General features: G+C 48.1%; 1 protein-coding gene across 8 annotated transcripts in view; it reads right to left on the reverse strand.

Annotated features, from left to right (window-relative positions):
* LOC119954164 (sodium channel protein type 2 subunit alpha-like) overlaps positions 1 to 16,955 on the reverse strand; it is a 295,132-nt gene that overhangs the window by 145,383 nt on the left and 132,794 nt on the right. For all 8 annotated transcript variants that reach the window (XM_038779136.1, XM_038779137.1, XM_038779138.1 and 5 more), the window contains 2 exons: positions 14,877 to 15,018; positions 6,288 to 6,500 (listed from right to left, as the gene is read on the reverse strand). In XM_038779136.1, the coding sequence (XP_038635064.1) occupies positions 6,288 to 6,500; positions 14,877 to 15,018 (355 nt within the window). The remainder of the gene's footprint in view (positions 1 to 6,287; positions 6,501 to 14,876; positions 15,019 to 16,955) is intronic.

A 16,955-nucleotide genomic window follows, 5' to 3' on the forward strand; every position in this document is an offset into this window, starting at 1 on the left:
GGAAGCTAGGAAACCCAGCACAGGGCACCCCACACACAGACACGTGTGGACCCCTCAAGATATACGTGGACGGTTCATCCACAGTTTTAAATGGTGAGCGTATCACTGGATGCGGCATCTACGTCGAGGACGCGCAGGGGCGCGCTCTCGAGGAAATAGCACTGAAGTCACCCGGTCACTTAGGCGCGCAGGCAGCAGAGCTAGCAGCCATAGCGTACATAGTGGACCACCCCGCTTCTTTCCCCAGCCCAGCAGACATATATTCAGACAGCTTATATGTCTGTAACAGTTTGACCGATTTTCTGCCCCTGTGGAGGACACGAGGTTTTGTCTCCGCAGATGGAAAACCCCTTCCATCAGCCCCTCTACTCCAGCATATTCTAGACAAAGCGAAGGACAGGACCTTCGGCATAATAAAAGTAAGAAGTCACCATAGGTCATCCCCCCCTGGGAATGTAAAAGCCGACGCACTGGCTAAGGCAGGTTCCAGGCGAGGACACTTATGGACCCCCCCAGCTAGCGCACCAGCTAGCGCCCCTGTGAGCGCAGTCCATATCTCACAGACGGACATTAAAGATCTCGTGGCAGCACAGAAACAGGACAGAGACCTCAGGGAGGTTTTCAAGGGAAACTTTGTGCCTGCGTACGAGCACTTTAAACACGCACTGACCACACATGAGGGTGTGATCATTAAGGACCAACTTTATGTGGTCCCACAGCAGGACAGGAATCAGATGATTGCCTTGTTCCATGACGGACACGGGCATCAGGGAATTGATGCAACAACGAGGCACCTCAGGCAGCTCTGTTGGTGGCCTAATCTCAGGACTGATGTCACACATTATATAGAGAATTGCCTGATTTGTGCTCAGAATAACCCGGAGCGGTATTCTAAGAAAGCACAACTTCGGCATACTCGCCCAGTTAACGGCCCTTGGACAAACCTCCAGATCGATTTTATAGGTCCATTGCCCCCTTGTCGGAATGGCTATAAGTATGTTCTGGTGGTGATAGATACCTTTACAAAATGGGTAGAGGCATTTCCATCACGTACAAACACAGCTAAGACAGCTGCAAAGATCCTGACCCACCACATCTTCACGAGATGGGGTTTACCCCGAAGTATCGATTCGGACCAGGGATCTCACTTTACAGGACGGGTCATGAGGAACGTCCTGACAATATTCGGTATCAAACAAAACTTCCATATTGCGTATCATCCACAGTCCAGCGGGATTGTGGAGCGCATGAATCGGACCCTAAAAACGACCCTCAGGAAAATGGTTCAAGAGAACAATTCCACATGGGATTCAGTGCTCCCCTTTGCACTTATGTTCATAAGGAACACTGTCTCCACATCTACAGGATACACACCACATACACTCATGACCGGACGCCCTATGAAAGGTACAGAATTCCTTTTAGGACTGGACATGACAAGCCCCGAAGTGACGGCCCTCACACATGAAAAGGCAGTTAAAGATCTAGTTGAGACTGTGAGGTCTGCACAGATCGCAGCCGCAGTCCAGCTAGGGAAACGCCAACAGCAACGTACTGCCTGTTTCAATAAGACCGTACACACCACAGAATTCCAGGTTGGGCAACAGGTAATGTTATCTGTTTACAACCCCAGCAGTTTTTTGGCTCCAAAATATTCTGGCCCATACTCAATTTCGGACAAAATTAGCCCCTCCGTTTACAGGATAAAATATCCTAATGGGAAGACCGCGTGGTTCCATATAAACCAGTTAAAGGCATATGGAACACAGTCTAACCATGCTCACCATGTACTGCTGGATGCAGCAGAACACTTCACCCCGCCCACCAGAGACACTTCTCCACCATCCCCCTCACAGACCAGTTCATCAACGGACTCGCCCACGACTCCGCCCACAGACCACTACAGACCACGCCCCGACACGCCCACAAGCTGCCACAGCAGAGACAGCAGGACTGACACTGACTCTGAAGACAGCGACAGCACACAGCCATACAGCCCACACTGCACCAACTACGACCCCGACTCCAGTGACCCCATGGAAGTCACCTACCTCAAACATCCAGAACCACCACCCGACCCCGACTACCCCGACAACACACTCGACACTACACAATGGCACAGGGACAATTCATACAGACTTGTCCGTAACGATGAGAGTGACCCCCGGTCACACAATTCCAAAGTTTCATGCCTGATCCACACAAGGGTGTGGGATCCGGGAGAGCAGGACGACGCAATGTCTGAATCCCGACACGGCAACCCCTTTGTGACCCTGTTCACAGAGGCAGAATCAAAGTGAGGTGTCCAGATGATGTAAAATAGGAATCGTTTGAGGGAAACGATGTCCTTTCTGATGGAACCTGCACGTATGTTTGTCTTCGTTTTATGTTTGTTTGTTTTAAGGATTGTAAATTGTTCAGCTGGAGGATGGACATCTTCTTTTCAGCTGAAAAGATTGTGACCACCTCACATACACGTTAGTTTGTCTGCCGAAACTTTTGAGAACTTCGGTTTGATTGGAGATCTTTTCCAAAGTTGTAAGGCCACACGCCAAATAGCTTGTCCGCAGATATCTCTGAGAACTTCAGTGATGTCCTCAGTTGGAGCATCTTGGCTCCCTTGGTTTTTTAGGTGCCCCTCTATTCGGCGAAATAGAGGCTGCAAGTCATGGTAAACACATTCGTACCCGTTTCTTTCCAGGTTACTCAGGCAGTGGACAAACGGCACTGAGGACCCGCCCTGTCTGAGCACCAACCCTTGGTCAGCCAAGCTCGGGTATGGCACAGCACGCCCTACCCGGGGATCCCATCCAACTCGTACCCGTCGCGGCCCATACGCAACTCATTCGGATGTTTGTTTCAAAGTTTGTTTTCATTTTACGTTAGGTAGCCCTTCGGCCGCCATCCCACATGCTATTTACATCCGGAAACATTCGGATGGTAAATCAGCAAAGCCTGCGAGACGGCTCGCAGAAGGAAGGATTGTTAGGTGTATGCTGGTCTTTAAATTCGCTTTTTGAAAAAAAAAATGAGGGGAGTCACAGGGTGTGACTTAGCCAGTCATTTTAAAGGGTCAATTGGGTTTTGAAAGACAGATGCACTAACAAGTAAAGGTCTTAAACTGTGTATTGACAGATACTGTGCTTGATCCCAAAGGTTTCAAAGGACGAGACAGAGGTCGAAGCCAGGATTGTCAATACCGGAGGAAGAAGGAAGAGAAAGAAGAAGAACAGCAAAATGATGGAAGCCCACTTATTACTGTTTAATGTTATATGTGTATGTGTGGAAACAAGGCACGTTTCCCCCACGACCCCCACCGTAAATGTTTCAATTACAGCAAACCCCCAGTGCTCAGCCCTGATCAGCAAGGCTCAGACCTGGTGCACTAAATTCATGACGTGGTACTCCATGTCCTATATAATCGAATCACTGTTGGTGATCGCGATCCTCATCATACTAGTACAGACCCTCAGGTTGAGGAAATGGAAGAGGAGAGCCTCTCGTTCCAGCACCTCACCCATCTATAGAGTTCAATCCCCCATCTTCGGATTCCACCAAACCCCTCAACCCCTCACTGATTACAACACTCTGTAAATAAAAGTTCAGCCATGTATTATATTGTTCCATACTCGACTGCCGAGTTGGGAAGTGTGATGTTGTGGTGTGAATGGTTAAGGTTTTAGAGTGATAAAGTGTTAAGTTAAGGTTAAGGTTAATAGTGATAGGTAGAGGTTCCCAGTTGTAGTAATGCATGTCCCTTTGACATAGGGCCAAGTAGAAATGTTAGTTAAAAATTTTTTCCCTTCTTCCCATAGTTTAAGATAGAGTAGAACAGGAACTGGCAAGAGGTCAGAACACAAGGAAGGCAACGTACATAGGTGATCCTTCACAATATTATGATTGTGAGGATCACAAGGAGGGAATGTAGCCATGCTGGCCACGCAAAATGGACACTGAGCCAAAGTAAAATGGAAGACAGAAGGAAAAGCCTGTTTAGTGAGAACAGACAGTCTGCTCTCAACTAATTAGCATTTTGCATTCTGCAGCAGCAGAAACCCAGTTTGGGCTCAGGTGAAAAGACCTTAGCTAGGTGCAAATGGCAAAACGCTTTGCATGCTAATGAGGCCATCAGACTTGAACACCCACACAATAGATACATTTGGTTCTGAATGGACACATTCTAATCAAGACCCAGACATCGAGGCACCAGAAACCTCCAAACAAAAGGACATAAGAAACGCCCCCTCCATCACGGAGACCCCCTCGCATTGGGGAATTAATCCAGTATCGATAAGAAATTGATCCAATAGGTAGAGCCCGCCCAAGAAGAGGGAAGGACAATGGAACCCCTATAAAAGATAGGGACCTCGTGTTGTCCGGTCTGTTTTTCCGTGCTCCGGCTCTGACCACTACTTTGAAGATCCACTGACTCCAGCCGTTGAGCACCAGCCGCCGAACCGTAAGTGCCAGTACGACGCTCGCTACGCGAACTAAGCCCGCTAGAACCCCCAGTGACCAGAACGCTTGCTGAAGGTTGCAGCCCCAAGACCAGGACGAAGGCCTCGCTCCCTGACCTTGCCTGTTCCTGTTAGATAAGTATTCTGATTACTTTAGTTTAGTCATAGCTTAGTCTCTTAGTGTGTGCATGAATATTTATTATTACTGTATAATAAATATTATCGTTTGGACCTTACTAATCGGTGTATCGTCTTTATTACTTTGAACTTGACCTTGGAATACTAGTGACGTTGTCTATACGGCAACTGGCGACTCCTAGAGCTGAATAATTACATACAACAGAGCCTAGTAGTGTTAAGCACACGTCGAATTCGGAGGCGTGTTAATACACTCCAATAAACGCGTTTTACAACCACAGTAAAACGTGCAACACTACCAGGGCTGTTGTGGTCCCCATCATGTTCAAAGATTCTCCCGTATATGTGGATAATCAAGGCCCCGGCATCCCTTTGTCATATGCCCATCTGGCGATGCCAGAATGTTTGTTCTCTGGTGACAGAGACAGCAGCTCCCATATCCACCCTCATCTCTAGGGGTGACCAACAGACTTATCTTTATAGGGGCCACCTTGGGTGTGACGACGTAGTTGAACTGCATTGTTTGATCCTCTAAAAGCTAGTATACATGCAAGGCCGGGGGCCTGAAGTGTCTTTGGTTTCCGGCCTGGGTAGCATGCTGACTGCTGATTCTGGCAGTCTTGCCTATGTCGTGCCCTTCGACAGCACCGACAGCAGCTCTGTAGCTGACATTTGTAATCCTCCGGGCTGTTTCTCTGGTACTTCTGGGGCTATCCGACTTTTGCCCTTTTGAAGTCCAGGTTGGGTTCCACCAGCAATATTTCCTGGGTTGTGACGTTGTTAACCCCACAGCACCTTGATCAGAGACCGGCCAAACTCAGAGTATTCTGCCAACTTTCGCAATCTAACCAGGAATTCCGTAATGGGTTCCCCTGGGGTCCTCCCAGCTGTGTTGAATCAGTAGCGTTGGAGGATTATGGACGACTTTGGATCGTAATGGTTTTTTACTAAATCCACGAGCTCATCGAATCTTTTAGTGCGGGGGGCTGTAGTATAGATTAAGTTCTTGATAATGCCAAAAGTCGGGGCCCGGCATGCTGTTCGGGGTTCACTTTATGTCTGTCATCCTCTTTGATGCCACTGACATGTAAAATAAAACGCATGTGTTTGACATACTGGCCCGCATCCTCTACATTCGCACCATATGGTTCTAGTCTCCCAAAGAAAGGTATTTACCGGTTTCTTTTTTTTTCTCTTACCAGAGCTGTCTTCAGGAAAGGCTGCTCAGAATCTAGCTCATGATCCTCGTCGCCAGGATAATTCCAGGAGGCGCAGGCAAAAGGCAAAGCCGGCTTATTCAAACACAAAATAGCGCATAGTCGTGACATACACAACAAATGTCCCAGCCCAGGACTATTGGGAACTGCCAGTCCGGGTCTGGGGGTCAATACTTAAGGCCCTGCTCGCAAGCCCCAATTGGCCGGGCCTCCACCAGCTTACCATGGGAACTTGCACCCCATAAAGCCCATAGGGAGATTAATCAGCGATCCCCTGTGGTCTTTGAGAGGGTTATAACACATCCGTACCTGGTTGACCCTAAGTCACCTAGTAAGGATCTCGGTTGTATCAAATAGTTACAATATAAGCAGCCCATCGTCACCTTTCGGGCCAATATAAATGAGCAATAAAAATCAGCAACACTCACATCCCACACAGAAAAATAAAACAAAGAAATGCAAATTGCTCACATACCTGAGCTTCTTGTTCCTTTTGGTGTTTCCTTATGCTTTCCATAATCTCTTGAAACTCCTTTTCCTTTGCCTCAGCCTCCAGACGAGTGGCTTCATTTTGTTCCGCATACGCCATCGCCACCACAGCCAAAATTAAGTTGATCAGGTAAAACGAACCAATGAAAATGATCACCACAAAGAAAATCATGTAGGTTTTCCCAGCGGCCCGGAGCGTCTGTCATAGAAACACAAGATGGTTATTTCTTCCTTCGTTTGGATCTTTCACATTCCTTCCCTATGTTTTGTCGATATTACACTGAAGATACATTTAGAACTTCACTGGGAAACTCTAATAAATTGCACAGCGCAATACTTGCAAATGAGGAACATTAGAACGCTTAACACAGGGAAAGCCATGGAAATGTGGAATTATTGTTGACTTTTGCCGTTGTACTTTCTAATCACTGTTTTGATTTAGAGAGCTTCCATAAAGGGGGCTTTTAAATGATGCTTTGGTGCTGATGATGAGGGTGCCGGAACTGAGCACTTTGTGAGGATACACTATGTTGATCAGAGAAGGGAATGATCTCTATTATGGATGAAAAGAGAAACATCTCTCTACATGACGCACAACAGTGTTTTTCTTGCACAGTGCCACCTTTTAAACATTTTGCTGCACAAATGTTTTGTGTGTTTACAAAACACTAATATATATTGGGCATGAATTTACTGTAATTTGTGAATGAACAACACTCGGCATTAGTTACACTCGCCTGCCTGTTTAAGTTCCATGAACGTTCGCAGGGCACATTGCAGCAAGGAAGAGATCAAAATTTGGGGACAGCCTCCATATGGCTTCTGAGACTTGTGTGAGTAACCAAATGTGTATCTCCACAGCTGATCACATTGAAGATTTGTTATGAGCAGTGCAGAGTCTGAACTAGGGAGTGTAAGTTAAAGTTGTGAAGTCAATGTCAAATCAGGTACAGTGGGGGAAATAAAGAGAGGGAAAGATAGATTGGATAGATTTAGAGAGAAAGTACATAGAAAGAAAAAGTAATTTGCAATTTAAAAAAAACTACAATTAAATTCCGAAGGAATGAGACGCCATACTTGGAATAGTTAATTTTCACTGCAAGAAATGTTCTTTGGCAGTAATTAAGAGTTATCATGTCATTATAGTGGGTATTTAGAATGAAATGTAACTTTCTGTTGTGAGTTTCTGTCTACTGTGCAAACACAGGGAGTTCATATTGTTCACAGCAATAAAATGCTGAGCGGAATGGCAAAGTGCCGTTTTGATGACGTTAATAGTAGAGTGGTACATCTCAGACACCAACTTCTCAATATTGAAATTTAACTGCAGATCTGTGCTCCCTGAAGTTATTCTGCGATTTGCAGACAAATAATGGTGAGCGTCTTCTGCCTTGCCATTATTTTGACAGTACATTCTAGCTCATATTATCAGTAATGATGCCTTGTCAATATTTTCAAGACAATTGCCTAATATTTCGAACAGCAAGTGGTCTAACACCAGTAGAGCAATTTTATAAAAGAATAATTAGAATACTATAATGCAAAGCTGTGAGAATTACAAGGACCTCAACTTCTGAGATAATGGAAGGTGATGAAGCAAAGGAAGGCACATTGGTGTAATATAGGCAGTCAATGGATAAAGCAGAAATTTTAATGAAAATTGACCTTTTCACCAACTTCCCGTTGGAATTTATAAGACTGCGGTGTAGAAATATTATGACAAACAACAAGTCCAAAGCCAGTTCAAAAGACACAGGAATTAGCATTTTTCTATAACTTGCCATCGGCTTGAGAAGTCATTGTTGTAATCTTGGGTTGGATTCTCCGTTGGTGGGATCCTCTGTTTCACCGGCAGCGCACTCACGGCCATGGATTTCCCGATAGCGCAAAGGTGCCCACAGTGGGAAGCCCCACTGGCCGGCTGCCGAGGCGGAGAATCCCACTGCCAGCGGAGACATGCCGCACCAGAAAACGGGTGCAGCGGGACAGAGAATCTCGCTCCTTATATTCCTAACACAATCAAACATTCATGACATATCTTGTCTCATCAAAAATATCCGTAAGCAACTCTTTCATAAATAGAAAGAAAGTCATGTGGAGGGAAGATTGAAAAAGACCCATGTTCCTGATTGACAATAATTCAAGGCTATTGCAACAGTGCTTGCTGGCAGTGAGTGAAGTAAATCAAATGTTGAGCTGCACTGAAAGGTCAAAACTCAGCCAAAAATGTGAGGCAATCCTGTCACGGAATAAATCTCTGCGGTGATCTGCACTTTGTGGTTTTGTATTCAGTTCTGCTCAGCGCAATACACAATGGGGATAATTATCTCAGTTTTTGACTAAGTATCAAGCAGGAAAAGTGGGGTGTAACCTGGCAGCCCCATTGCTGGCCATATATTGTCACATAGGCAAAAGAAATCCAGGAGGCGAGTCCCATGACATTATTCTGGCAGAGCTGGCTCTGAATGAGAGCACCTCACCAGCAACCTGGTCGTTCAAAAGATTGGGCGTCCTTTAAAAAATAAATACAGAAAAAAGCACAGAGTGCATGGAAACAGAACAAGTACCCCAGAATCCACCATCCCCCCCCCCCCCCCCCCGAATCCGACCACCACAGAATTCCCCTCATCCCCACCACCAATAAATCCAGCTCCTCCTCCAGCACCATGGAATCTATGCCCCCTCCATCCCCCCACAAACCATCACAGAACATCCTCCCCCACACAAACAGAATCTCCTCTTTGCAGGACACCCAGCACCTCACTGCTAGGATTCTGCCCAGGCAAGAGCCTCTCTCCCCAGGGGCTGTACTTAGCTGTGCGCCCTGTTCTCCAGTTCCCCATTTACAAAAAGCTGTTGTAAACCCCATTGATGTGACATCATGCCACCAGCGGGGGACATTCCGACGTCAAGGGTTGTTACAGCGGGGAGGTCCGCTAAACAGATTTAAATGTATTCTAATGGCTTTCCTGTTGTTGAATGACAGGATCCCTATAATGCCACAGGTGGGGGATGGAGACAATCGAGCAGAGATTTCTTTCTGGAATGGATATTTTGCATTACAGACAAGAATAGTTTGAGACATGACTGGGAATTGACAAATGCTTCAGAAAAATATGTAATTTAGGCCCTACGGTTCCCACAGGTTACTACTGGAGGTTTCCCTTTGATGCTCAAATAAACTCTTAACTTATCTAAAAATGTAAATGTTAGATCCAACCCATTTACTCGTAACTCAAACCCACCATAATATCTCATTACAAATGCACAAAGCTAACACTTCTTTCCTTTCAAGTCTTAAACCTCTCAGACAACCTCAGGCTCTAGTAACGTTTCTCTGACTCAAGAGCTTCCTTCACAGAATGATACAATTTTCTTCAAAAATGTTTTCAAAAATAACATTCATGCTCACAGAATTCACATACTGGAACATGAAAATGCTGATGACTCTTAAATACTAAACAACAAAGATGAGTTGGCTGAAGGGAATGCTGCCAATATGAAACCGAGGAAGCCAAGGAAGTCCTGGATATGAAATACCAAAAGTGATTGGTCATAGAAGATGATACAGATGACTGAAGAAGTCCAGCTAGTCCATAAATTAATTTGGCCTCATTGTCAAAGCTGACACAAAAGATAAGAATTTAGTGTTGGATTATATGCGTCACTGGATTCCCTGCTGCACCATAGCTAAAACATAGGTACATAGGCACAGGTGTAGGCCATTCAGCCCCTCAAGCCTGCTCCGTGATTCAATGATATCATGGCTGATCTGTGGTCTAACTCCATGGGCGCGATTCTCCGCAAATGCGGAGAGTCGTGAAGGCTGCCGTGAAACTGGCCGTGTTTCACGGCAGCCTCCGCGTATCCCTCCCGGGACCCGATTCTGCTCCCCGGTTGGGGCTAGCAGCGGGGCCCCGTGAACCTCGGCATCGCAGGCTTAGCGAACTTCGCTAAGCCCGCGCGCCAAGGTTAACGGCGGCTGACGCAAACGATGACGTCAGCCGCGCATGCGCGGATTGGACGGCTCCAATCCGCGCATGCGCGGATGACGTCATCACGCATATGCGTGAAACCCGTGCATGCGCGGGCCGTTATGCCCCTCAGCCGCCCCGCGGACTGATCCAGCGGGGCGGCGGAGGAACAAAGAGTGCGCGGGGTTCGGACCCGCTGCCCGCAATCGGTGGCCACTGATCGCGGGCCCATGCCACCCTTGGCACAGCCGTGGTGCGGCTGTGCCAATCGGTGGCATGGTTCTCCAGAACGGCACTTTGCGGCCGTTTTCATGAACTGTGATAGCAGGTGTGTTGGAGTTCGTGAAAATGGCCATAAAGGCCTGGGAAATCACGCAGCGATTCGTGTCGTGGGGCGGCCGTGGGGGGGGGGGGGGGGAGAATAGCGGGAGGTCAGGAAAAATGTCAGGAAGGCCCTCCCGCTATTCTCCTACCCATCGTGGGGGGCGGAGAATCGCGCCCCATATACCTGCCTTTGGCCCACGTCCCTTAATATCTTTCCTTAACAAACATTTATCCATCTCAGGTTTAAAATTAAAACCTGGGGCGCGATTCTCCGACCCCCACGCCGGGTGGGAGAACCGCAGGAGTGCCAGGCGATTCACGCCACGCCACCCTGGCACCCGCACGCGATTCTCCCACCCCCCCAAAATGGCGTGTCGCGTTTTACGACAGGCCGCTCGGAGAATCGCCGCTCGCTGTTTCTAACAGTCGAGCGGCGATTCTCCAGCCTAGATGGGCCGAGCGGCCTGCCTAATCCGAACGGTTCACGCCGGCGCCAACCACACCTGGTCGCTGCCGGCGTGAACAGCGCGCGACCACTGCGTGTGGGGCCTGTGGGGGGGGGGGGGGGAGGGAGGATCGAGCACCAGGGGGTGCTCAGGAAGGGTCTGGCCCGCGATCGGTGCCCACTGATCGTCGGGCCGGCATCGCGAAAAGACGCACTCTTTTCCTTCCGCCGCCCCGCAAGATCAATGCCCCATTCTTGCGGGGCGCCCGCGGGGAGGACGGCAACCGCGCATGCGCGGGTGACGTCCTTTAGGCGCCATCGGCCGCGTCAATCAGGCGCCGTCGCTTTGACGTGGGCGCCAAGGACGGGGCGCAAAATTGATGCACCACCGCTCCTAGCCCCCTGGGGGTGGGAGAATAGGGGGCGAGGAGCGGCCTCCGACACTGGAGTGAAACGCTCAGGATTTCACTCCGGCGTCGGCACTTTGTCTCACTTTGGAAGAATTGCGCCCCTGATCTAGCATCAAGTGCCATTTGTGGAAGAGAGTTCTAAACCTCTACCACTTTTTGTGTGAGCAAGTGCTTTCTAACATCTCTCCTGAAAGGTCTGGGGCGGAATTCTACGCACCCGTGAAAAATCGGGAAGGCCGTCGTGAACTCGGTCATGTTTCACAACGGCCTCTGAGGCCGCTCCTCGCACCTAATTTACCCCCACCCGGGGGGCTAGGAGTGGCGCTCCGTAAATCTCGGCCGTCGGGCCTTGACACTTGCGCCAAGGCGGCGCGCCGAGAATGACATGATGGCGGCGCCTATGTGATGTCAGCCGTGCATGCGCAGGTTGGCCGGCTCCAACCCGCGCACTCGCAGCTAACGTCACAACGGCTGACGGCTCCAACTCGGCATGTGCGGTTGCCCTCTTCCCCTCCACTGCCCCGCAAGACGTGGCGGCTTGATCTTGCGGGGTGGCGGAGGGGAAAGAGTGCGTCTATTTGAGACGCCGGCCCGACGATCAGCGGGCACCGATCGCGGGCCAGTCCCCTCCCGAGCACGGCCGTGGTGCTCACTCCCCTCTCCGCCCCCCAGAAGCCACAAAACAGCTTTTGCCGCCATGTTCACGACGGCAGTGACCAGGTGTGGTTGCCGCCGTTGTGAACCGGTCGGGAACGGCAGGCCGCTCGGCCCATCCGGGCCGAAGAATCGGCAGTCGCCGTGAAAAACGATGACCAGCGATTTTTCTGAGCGGGGGGGGGGGGGGGGGGGGGGAGAATCGCGGGGGGCGCCAGGGGGGGGCGTGCCACGATTCCCCCACCTGGCGTGGGAGTGGAGAATTCCGCCCCTGGACTATGCTTCCCGGTCTAGAATTTCCAACCAGTGGAAATAGTTTATCATTGTCTACCCAGTCCTTTCCTGCTAATATCTTGAAGTCTTCGATCTTTAGCCTTCTAAATGCTTGAGTAAACTGACCTAATTTGCATAATCTCTCCTTATAACTTGAGCCCTGAAGTCCAGGTACCATTTTTGTTATCCTCCATTGCACTCGCTCCAAGGCCAAAATATTGTTCCAAAGGTGTGGTGCCCATATATGTTCACAGTACTCCCAAGTGGGGTCTAACCAGGGTTTTGGAAAGCTGCATCGTTATACTCCGGTCCTCTAGATATAAAGGCTAACATGCCATTAGCCTTCTTGATTACTTTCTGCACTTGTTCATGGCACTTTGAAGATCTATGCACCTGAGCCCCCAGGTATCTTTGGACATCCCCTGAATTTAGCTTCATACCATTTTCAAAGTACCCTGATTTCTTCTTTTTTGTCCAAAATGGATAACCTCACACTTACTTATACTGAAATCCATCTGGCACAGTTTTTCTCCAGTCCACTGGGCCGGGGGTACCATGTGCAAGAATAGGTGCTGGTCCTGACAAACGTGTAGTTGACACGGTGAACCTTGTGGTGGGTCACGTGGGGAAGTATTGAAGGAAGTGGCCCCAAACGTCCGTCAGAGGGCCACCTTCCTCCCCACAATGCAAGACCTGCCCACGGGCAGCACGGTAGCACAAGTGGATAGCATTGTGGCTTCACAGTGCCAGATCCCAGGTTCGATTCCCCGCTGGGTCACTGCCTGTGCGGAATCTGCACGATCTCCCCGTGTGTGCGTGGGTTTCCTCCGGGTGCTCCGGTTTCCTCCCACAGTCCAAAGATGTGCAGGTTAGGTGGATTGGCCATGATAAATTGCCTTTAGTGATCAAAAAAGGTTAGGAGAGGTTATTGGGTTACGGGGATAGGGTGGAAGCGAGGCCTTAAGTGGGTCGGTGCAGACTCAATGGGCCGAATGGCCTCCTTCTGCACAGTATGTTGTATGTTCACCTCACCCCTACTAGCCCCCCTCCACCGAACCCCACTAGAGACTCCCTAAATAACAAGACCCCCGAAATAAAGAGACCCCAGAGACCTCATCAATGAAGAAGCCCCCTCCCCTCCCAGAGACACCCTAAAGACAGCTCCTGGACCACTAAGAACAGAGTTAATTGTGGTTAGTTTCTCAGCTGACACCTCAAAGTCATTCAACCGTGAAGGGAGATGAATGGAATAATGTTTACGCCTGGAGTGTGTCAATCACAGCCGAGTAAAATCAATTAAAAAAAGAGTAATGAATGCAAGGTTTGCAGATCAAAGATCTGAGGGGGTTCAAATCCAGCTGACTGGTTTTCTCTTTCCAGGAATTGACAGGTGCTACTTCCTCCTCCTGAGCCAGCAGGGTACCACCTTGCCAAGGTTCCAACCATCCGGGGGGGGGTCTCTGATCACCTGGGAGACCCCCCAAATTACATTTCACCTGGTTCCTGTTTGTAGGGACCAGAGATAAACAGCGCCCGACTGGGGTCTCCTCAGCGATACTGGTAGATGTCGGGTGGTTGTTCGATCCGATGTAGACATAGTTAAGTGGACTTTTAAGCTCACTTGACTATGCGAGTCCAGATTACAGCGTCTCGTGAGATCTGGATATGGTCTCGCGGACGGAACTCGATCGGTAAATCACGCCCATTCTTTTCTCTTGTGAGTGAGTCCAGACTTAGTGGGCACGGTTTTAAATTTAGGCGTTACCCTTAAAGGACAGAGGTTAGGTGAATCTTGTCTCTCAGAGGGTTATGCAACTTTGGGACTCTCTTGCTCCGAAGACGGTGGGAGCGGGGTCACTGAATATTTTATGGCGGGGGGTAGATAGATTCTTGTTGGCCAAAGGATTCAAAGGTTAGCAGGGGTTGATGGGTAGCATGGAACTCGGCACAAACAGATCAGCCGTGATCTTATTGAATGGCAGAGCAGGTTCAAGGGGCTGAATGGCCTACTTCTGTTTCTATTTCATATGTTTGTAAATCAGATAAAACAACTGAAATCAAATAGCAAGTTAATGCAAACAAATCATCTACTTTCTTTTGAGGCTTCTTGAGAAGGAGCAATGCATTCCTTGGAAAGAGCCATCCAACTAAATCTGATAATAGTGCTGAATATTCTACTGCAGTGAAGTGGAATGGTGAAAGAGAGGGAATTAAATAAGAGAGTTACAGAGGAAAATGAAAGAAATAGAGTGATGGATAGAATGAAGGAGATAAAAAGAAGGAATTAAAAAGTGCTAAAACAAGAAGGTTGAGATTCTTAAGAACTATCAGAGAGTGGGGACAGAGAGAGAAAGAAAGATCGCACATGAAATTATACCTCGGGCTGTGCAAAATGGTTGGTCTATGTCGACAAGCGTAGCTCATATACCTCGGTCGTAGCCCATTTCCGCAAAAAAACAAAATCTTTTAAAAACATAATAGTTGTCATCACTTACCAACTGGAAGAGGTTTTCCCAGAAGTCTTGTGTCATGAGTCGAAAAAGTGATAGAAATGCCCAACTAAAGGTATCGTAACTTGTGTAGCCATAATTGGGATTTCTCCCTGCCTTCAAACAAAGATGACCTTCTGGACATCTCCTGGAAAAGCCAGCAAATAATCAACTGTAGAAGAATCAATACCATTGAGCTGACATGTTAGCTAACATACAGCATGAGCAACAAAGACAAAATCCCAATCACTGACGAGATGTTGGCAAACGCAGCATAGAACAAAGTCTTGCAAACAACTATAAAAAATGAAATGAAAATTGTTTATTGTCACAAGTGGGCTTCAAATGAAGACACTGTGAAAAGCCCCTAGTTGCCACATTCCGGCGCCTGTTCGGGGAGGCTGGTACAGGAATGCGATATATAAGCAAATGACCTGTTCCAGTGGCGAAGGTTAAGGAATCAATACTGGCCAAGGGATTGGGAAAACTCTTCTGCCATTCCTCAGATAGTACCACTGAATCTTTTCCATCGGCTTGAACAGGGTAACAACTCTTTCATTTAACAGCATCTTTGACAGTGCTGCACTCTCTCAGTACCACATTGAAATGCAATCTCAGATTATGGGGGGGATTTTATTCTCCTCTCATGACATGTTTTCTAGCAGCAGAGATAGCTCGCCATTGGCTGTCAACAGGATCTTCTGGTACGGCCAATGTCTACAGCATTTTGTGTGGCTCACCCATCCTGTCACTGTGGGGATCACCTTCAGTGGCACCTGCTCACTCTGCCGGGGGGAAGGGCCAGAAGATCCTGCCCTCTGTATTTAATAATGAATACATTCTACAGGTTTTTTTTTAACATTCACTGCAGATGGAATTGAAGTTTGTTGCAAATCTAAAAACGGAACTTATGATCTCACCCTAGATCCTTGTAGCCAGACCCACAGGATCACCAGTCATTTTATTTTTGCTGCCTGATTTCTCGATTGAACGTGGGAGTACTTCAAATTCAGCAGTTAACCACAACGTTAACAATATTAACAAGGAGAAGGCAGATAACCTTTGAAGAGTTGTAAACCTGGTCCTCAACTGAATTTTTCTTCTTCTGTTCCCTTTCCGCACCTAATGGTGCACTAAGGCAGGCTTTCATCTGTTTCCACAGCTAGTAACTCCTGAAACGGGTCGCAAGTCTGTCGCCAGAGACTTATAGCTTGAAGGCCACCACTCCACAACAAGCATGGCTGACCAAGGGTCCCTCCTGCTCTTATCGCCAGTCTTTGGCATGTTGGAAGACCTGAAGGCTGACACATTCAACTTCTTTGATGACATTATGAACGCCCCTTCCCTCGCCATCATGTCCTGGGGTGGCACTTGAACTTGGAGCTTCAGACTCAGAGACGGAGATGCTACGCACTGTGCCTCAAGACCTTCCCAAAACTAACTGGAGGTTGTAAAATGAAATAAAAGTAATGCTGATATTTTATTTAGTGTCTTAAATCCTCAGATTGAAGTAAGTCTGCCTCACCACTAGATATCCCACCCCCACTGCCTAACTGAAAAAGCCTGGGTCAAACACCTGACAAGCGGAAATATAACAAAGATAAAATGCACCTACTAAAATAGTCCGAGACGTAGCCTGAAAACATTGGTCACAAATTCCAGGGATGTGGGAGGGTGCACAGTGGGCAGATTGCCCATGCAGTTGGGATCAGGAATTTCTGCGGGAATCCAACACCAAAATTCCAACCGGGCCTACAACTGCTGAGGGAAACAATAAATCCTGTACTGCACATTTGGAAGGCCACAAGACTGCCAGAGGTAAACTTAGGACAATTAATTTGAGGAACATCTATTACCTTTAAAACGCTGCTTCATTCTTTTCTCATTTTTGAACATTCAACAACAAAAATGTCTTCTTATTTCCTCAGCCACTCTGTTTTTCTGGACGGTTGCATCGGCAGGTGTGGCCACGCAACCTTGATTAATGAAAATGATCCTGTCCCACGTGCACTTTGGGACCAGGTCAATGTCTGGGGACTTTGGCAGCTGGATGTCCCACCCCATCACACTTCCTCATCAGAGGTG

This window comes from Scyliorhinus canicula, chromosome 19 (genome assembly GCF_902713615.1).
Source record: "Scyliorhinus canicula chromosome 19, sScyCan1.1, whole genome shotgun sequence".
Taxonomy (NCBI): domain Eukaryota; kingdom Metazoa; phylum Chordata; class Chondrichthyes; order Carcharhiniformes; family Scyliorhinidae; genus Scyliorhinus; species Scyliorhinus canicula.